This window comes from Podarcis tiliguerta (assembly GCF_965153285.1).
Source record: "Podarcis tiliguerta genome assembly, chromosome: 2".
Lineage (NCBI taxonomy): Eukaryota > Metazoa > Chordata > Lepidosauria > Squamata > Lacertidae > Podarcis > Podarcis tiliguerta.
The window spans coordinates 88497639-88503638 of record NC_139535.1 but is presented as its reverse complement, the minus strand read 5'-3'; the positions used below and the strand labels follow the sequence as shown (position 1 = coordinate 88503638).

General features: G+C 44.4%; 1 protein-coding gene across 8 annotated transcripts in view; it reads left to right on the top strand.

Annotated features, from left to right (window-relative positions):
* Positions 1–6000, top strand: part of LLGL2 (LLGL scribble cell polarity complex component 2) — a 66537-nt gene continuing 60537 nt past the window's right edge. For 3 of the 8 annotated variants that reach the window (XM_083429866.1, XM_083429864.1, XM_083429862.1), the window contains exon 1: positions 1–138. Coding sequence is in view for 2 of the 8 variants with exons in the window: in XM_083429861.1 (XP_083285987.1) it covers positions 337–346 (10 nt within the window). In the remaining 6 variants the exon portion in view is untranslated. Of the gene's footprint in view, positions 347–6000 lie in introns of all 8 variants that reach the window. The other 5 variants (XM_083429861.1, XM_083429860.1, XM_083429865.1 and 2 more) reach the window with 4 other exon arrangements.

The following is a 6000-nucleotide window of genomic DNA, read 5'->3' as shown; positions in this document are numbered from 1 at the left end:
GGAGAAAGGGATGACCACGCCCCCTTTGTGATTTGCATATCCGGCGGGCACGCCCCCCCTGTGGAGGTATCCAGGAAGGAGAGGTGGCGGCGGCGCCGGCGCAAGGAGGAGCTGGGGCGCGTCGGGGGACATTGCACGGTAAGGCTCAGCCTGGCTTCTCTGCACGCGGCCCTCCCCCCAACCCCGGTGAGCGGAGGGCCTGGGCGGGGGGACGGGGCTGAGGCTGCAAAGAAAGCGGGGCGGGGACGCCAGGTAAAGGGGGGGGTACTTTCCGGGGTGGGGGAGAGGGAGAAGCTCCCTTGGACTGGCGTTGGGTGGAGTTGAGGCTTGGACTCCATGCTGGAAGGTGAGCAAATAGGAGACTGCTCTGAGCTTTGTCATGGATCCTGGGAAGAAAGGGCAAGGCTAGTCGGGGAGTGCCTTGCAGGGCGGGCGTCGGAGGGATTCTTTGCTATGATGGTTAGGGGGCGTGAAAGCTGGTCGGGGGTGTTGCATTGGGTTGGTGGAAGGGTGCCCTCGATGGGCTGAGAAAACGTGTAGGGGGGCATCACTTTGGTGCGCTTGGCCTTGAGAATTATGTGGGGTCTTTTTCTGGTGTCTGCCAGACGTGTGGGGAGGAGGGTCTTTGTGGGTAGTAGATGAAGTTTGGACTTTACCTTGGCCGAGTTAGTTGTGGATTGTTGTGTTTTTTTTTGGGGGGGGGGGGGATGCGAGCATTGAGATCTGGCCCTGGGGAGGCAGGTAACTGGTTTTTGTTTTTCGTTTTGCATTTTCGCCGGTGAAGCAAGCAGTAAGTTGTTAGGACTCTTGTTCTTCTTCCGATGCCCCTGGTCAGCATTGCCTTGCTATGTCGGTTGTTGGCTGGAGGTATTTCAGAAAGGTTTGCTTTTGTTCAAGTACTTGATACTTTTTTTGGCAGGCTGTGCTGTTTGCACAGGTGCTCTGGGACTACAGTATGGCAGGCTGGCAAACCTCTGTGAGGGGGCTTGATTTCCCCTCTGACTATTGTTGATTCCAGGTGGCTTTTTATTTCTTTGGTAGCAGGTCAAGACGAATCTTGCTCTTCATTTCCTTTTCTTTGAAGGTCAATATGTCGCTGTTGACTGAATAATAAGCTCTAGGAGGTATAGGCCAGTAATTGGCATCTTGGTGCCTATTAGTTGTCTGAACCACTCCATTAGCCTATATAGGGTCAGTACTCAGTGGGAAAATGTGTCCCTCTGATGTGTTGGACTCTGACATATATCAGCCCCAAGCATAGTCAGTGGTTAGGGAGGATGTGAGTTGTAGTCCAACAGGGTTTGATGGACCACATGCTCTCTATCCCTGGCATAGGCCAAAGGTTGGCTCTGGGATTTCACTGAGGAAATCCAAGATGGCAGATCCTCTCTTACAGAGCAATGTGGTATGTGGGCTTTGGGGCATTTGGCGTTAGCCTTGGGCAAGTATGATAATATCAGCCCGCATTGATGGAAACCTGCCCTTCATTGTGTTAGATAACTGTTTGTGGTACTGAAATTACCACATGAACTGAGCCAAATTTTCCCTTTGTTCCCCAAACACTGCTGACATCTGAGGTAATGAATGCCCCTACAGATAAGCTTGAGGCAAACTGAAATCTCCATGCAGTCTTTAGCAATATGAGTGGACACCACACCCTAACTAGTAAAGGTATTTGTCAAGTATCACAACTGAGAATAGCCTTGTTGTGTTCTCCAAAGGCCAGGCACATAAGTAACAGATCAGTTTAGGCTTCTATAGCTGAGAAACTCCCCTCCTGCCCTATTCCCCCTCCCAGTTTAATTTGGACTCCATGTGTAACTTCTAAGACAAGCTGGTCTCTTCAAACAATGAAGGCTTGCTAGTTGTTCAACCTGAAATAGTAACTGCTTTGGAGGCTGGGAAAACTTACCGGGTCTCATTAAATCTGAGTTGTTTCAGTGGAAATTGGAGCCCTTTGAAATAATTTCATTGTTAAATAAATCTCTTTGAGGTTGCCTTATTAATGGTCTTTCAGCAGGTTTTCATTCCAAGCTCAGACAATGGTGTATTATTGTGGACAAATGGCTTTCTACCCCTGCTCTGCACCTCTTGCTGTGCTGAAGTGAAACATGTCATCTTTTTCTTGGAGGTGGGTCAGGTGACCCTGTAGGTGTTCATTCCTATTGTATTGTTGAAACTGGAACCTGGGGGTGGTTCCTTGAAGTTACTTGTCTGCTGCTCATGGTTGAAATTTGTGTTAATATTCAAAGTCTAGTCACCTATACAGCATAATGTTTCATGAGGAGCAGCAAGTTTGAGCTGTTAAAGCTGTTCACATTTTCAAGGTCTGTATAGGAAGCAAGGGTGTACTATGTATTGTTGATGTTTCTGTTAAAATATATTTTGCCACAGGTGTGCTCAAGCTGCAGCTGGTCAAGCAGCTGCTGCCTAATATTACATTTAATATGTGGGTTTCATCTTAAATGAGAACTTGTAGTCCAGAGTGTGCACAATTTTAATAATGTTTATTCTGCTCCTATGTGATCTTCTGTGTGGTTTATTGTTGAGGTCTGTTCCTGCTTTGCTGCGGCATCAGGTGTTCCCAGACCATCCCTGGTTCCCTTGAGCGTACGCAATTACAATAATGGGATTGCTTTCTGAGTAAACATGTTTAGGGTCTGTGTAGTAGGGTATACTTCCAGATGGAAAAATCAGCAATTATTGCACTTGACAAACCTGTGGGATGAACGACAACTAGTATTGGTATACAACCAAATGTAAACAGAGAGCCGCTTTTTACAGTCTTTCAGCAGAGTTGGGGAACTTCACTTGTAACTTCCGTCATCCTGACCATTGACCATACTGACTGGGGCTGGTGGTAGGTTGAGAAACATCTGGAAAGCTGCATCCCTGACTTACAGGCATTAATATGTGGTATAACAGCAATGGAAACTAGTTGCCATTGCTTCATCAGAGGCGTGTGAGCAGCTTTCGGTCACAGAAGACTCCATGTACTATCACACTTAAAAATATCTCTGACTCTTCGCTATGCAAATACTTCTCACAGGAATTCACACCGAAGTTGCCTCACTGGAGCATATAGTATATTTTAAAATTGTCATTCTGAAGCTTATGGTTAACGAGTTTGTCCCAAACAAACAATCTTTTTCCGAGTAAGTTGGGTGATTAAAAGGAAAGATAGCCCTACCTCCTTTTGCAGAATTATGGGAACATTTTTGTGTGATATGTGGTATTTTCTATCTCTAATATGAATCAACTATCATGGAATGTCATTGCCATGTACAGCATCAAATAAAGTGGAAAATACTGGCCTGCCTATTACATCACTCAAAAGATTAATTAAGTGATCTTAAGAATGTTCACTGCCACTGTTGCCTTTTTCATTTATATTCTCTGCAGTAACTTAAGTGTGGTATAACTTCCATAGTTTAAATGTGGTATTGTGGAATTATCTACAGTGTGATTTTTAGAGCTGTCTTGTATAGCTCAACTATGAATTAAAAAGTTAGCTTCTGGCAATAAAATGACTTGGTGGTGCATGTATAGTAATAAATTTAGTAAGCAACACAATGTTTTTATTGCTGTTGCTTTTTTGGGGCTAATCTTGCTTCTGTATGGAATGCAGATGTGCTTCAGTGGTATGCCCTGCTGCAGAGATGGGAAATCTGTAGCCCTCTAGATGTTAATGGAATACAACTCTTATCATTATGACCATGCTGGTTGAGACTGATAGGAGCTGAAGTACAACATCATCTGGTCATCTTGCTCTGAGGGTTGTAAATAAGGTGGATTGTGCGAACTCCAAATGCTGCTCTTCGCTTGCACAACAGACTTCTTCTTGTGCAATGGAATGTCCCTTTCCTCTGCTGTCGCCTGCAGGCCTCTCCCACACCCACAAAATCTGCTTCAGAGTGTCAAGGGTCCCTCTGGATCAGTTTTTGGAAGCATGCAGGGAGAAGAAAGGGGAAGCTCTATTGTGGGCGTGGAATGCTGTTCATGCAGCGCTGGATATTCTGGATCAGGCATAGGCCAACTCAGCCCTCCAGATGTTTTGGGACTACAACTCCCATCATCCCTAGCTAACAGGACCAGTGGTCAGGGATGATGGGAGTTGTAGTCCCAAAACATCTGGAGGGCTGAGTTTGCCTATGCCTGTTCTGGATCCTGTCCTATGACCTGGCTATCTTCTTGGCTGTTTAGTTTGTCACATTTGCAGCAAGGTGAATGCTCTGTCTGACTGAGGCTATGTTGATAATTTGAGTTAATCTGAAATATTGCTTTTTTGTGGTTACTTAGTCTCCTATAAAATTTGCGTTTAGCCGTGTGTCATTTTCCCATATCTTACATCTGATCTCTTCAGGTCTCACAATACAGATTTAAAATTCAAGGGTCACCTGTAAAAGGGAAAGAAATCCTGTGTTGATTGTGCATCTTCTAACTCAGTCCTAAAAAGGCTTACTCAAGAAGAAAACCCCACCAAGTTTGGAACTTGCCTTCTGGACATTCCATGTTTAGAATTGCAAGCCTTATTCCTCATAGCAGTGAATGGAAACCCTCTCTGTGCTATAGAACATACACCAAATGTTCTCGGATATGATCAGGGCTTTTTTCCAGCTGGAACTAGCTGGAACTCAGTTCTGACACCTCTCAGGTGGACGCCATTATAAGAGAACAAGGGAGGCGTTCATGGTGAGTTTTGGCAGCTCTTTTTCTAGAAAAAATAGTGCTGGGTTTGATGCTTTTCAGTGTTCCTTCCTGATTATGTATAGGCATATGATTATAATTTTAAATGTGATTTTGCCTAGTTTTCTCAAAATTAACTAAAGTGGAAACAAATTTTGGAGAGTTCTCAAGTATGCATGGATAAACCCACTTTTTAAAAGCTGCTCTGAGTTCCTGAAGACTTGTCACTGCAACATTTTATTCAAACATTCTGTTTAAATTCTACTTGGAATAATTGGCTTAACTTGTCACCTTGTCGGTCTGCATTAATTTCTGTTTGACTTTTTGCCAGCTGCACATATCTCTGTTCTTGTCAGATTTGATTTTGGGGTCTTTAGTTTAGAGGCAGGAAACTTGTGAACTGCAGTACCTCAGGATCAGAGGTTTGTTAAGAGGCTACAAAATATGGAGTATTTTAGTTCTGTCACTGCAGGGGAGTTCAGTGATGACGTTTTAAATAATACTCACAGGTCTTCCTTAATGGCCAGAAGTAAGTCTGGTGGGTTGGGGATGGCACAGAACAAAAGTCTTAAACATGCAGATTACCCTTCCATTTAAGACAGGATAAACCACTTCCTAACTGAAGAGTCTTGCATATTGTATCAATCAGAGACCTGTTTTAATGAAAGTGATAGGATAACAACATTTGCTCTTGTTATGAGAACCATAACTGTCAACCTTCCCTTTTTTTGTGGGAAATTCCCTTATTCCATCACCGTTTCCTGCTGCTATCCCGGATTGATAGATATCCCGTAGACTGTCCCCGGGACAGGTGAGGCTGCTGATCCCTTATTTTCAAATCTGAAAGCTGCCTGCTATGATGAGAACTGATTAACACATTTTCTGGTCTTGTTGAATAGGTCTGTTGTAAGCCTGCATTGCTTACTGAATATCATAGCTGCAGGGAGGGGCATAAGTCTCTCTCTTGATCACTTGTCAAGCCTGTATCTCTGCTACCAGCAGCTGGGCTACTCGACATACATGGCTGACTGAGTGCTTCATATTCTGGGTGCCATAATGAAATTTCTTATGCATCTGTGGCCCAAACCAGGCGTATTCTACTTTATCTTTTCCCTTTCCGCCTAATCCTCTGATTGAGAGCAAGGCTGCGTGGGAAAGGAGTTTGTTGGGGATGCAGAAATGGTGGAAAGGGGTAATCGGCTCCTTTTCCTGCTGCTCTTCAATTTCTGATGGCAACCTCAGTTGCTGCTGTTGTTTTTAAAGGAACCCACAACTATGCAACATGTAATTTGGCCCTGAGATATACCTGGCACC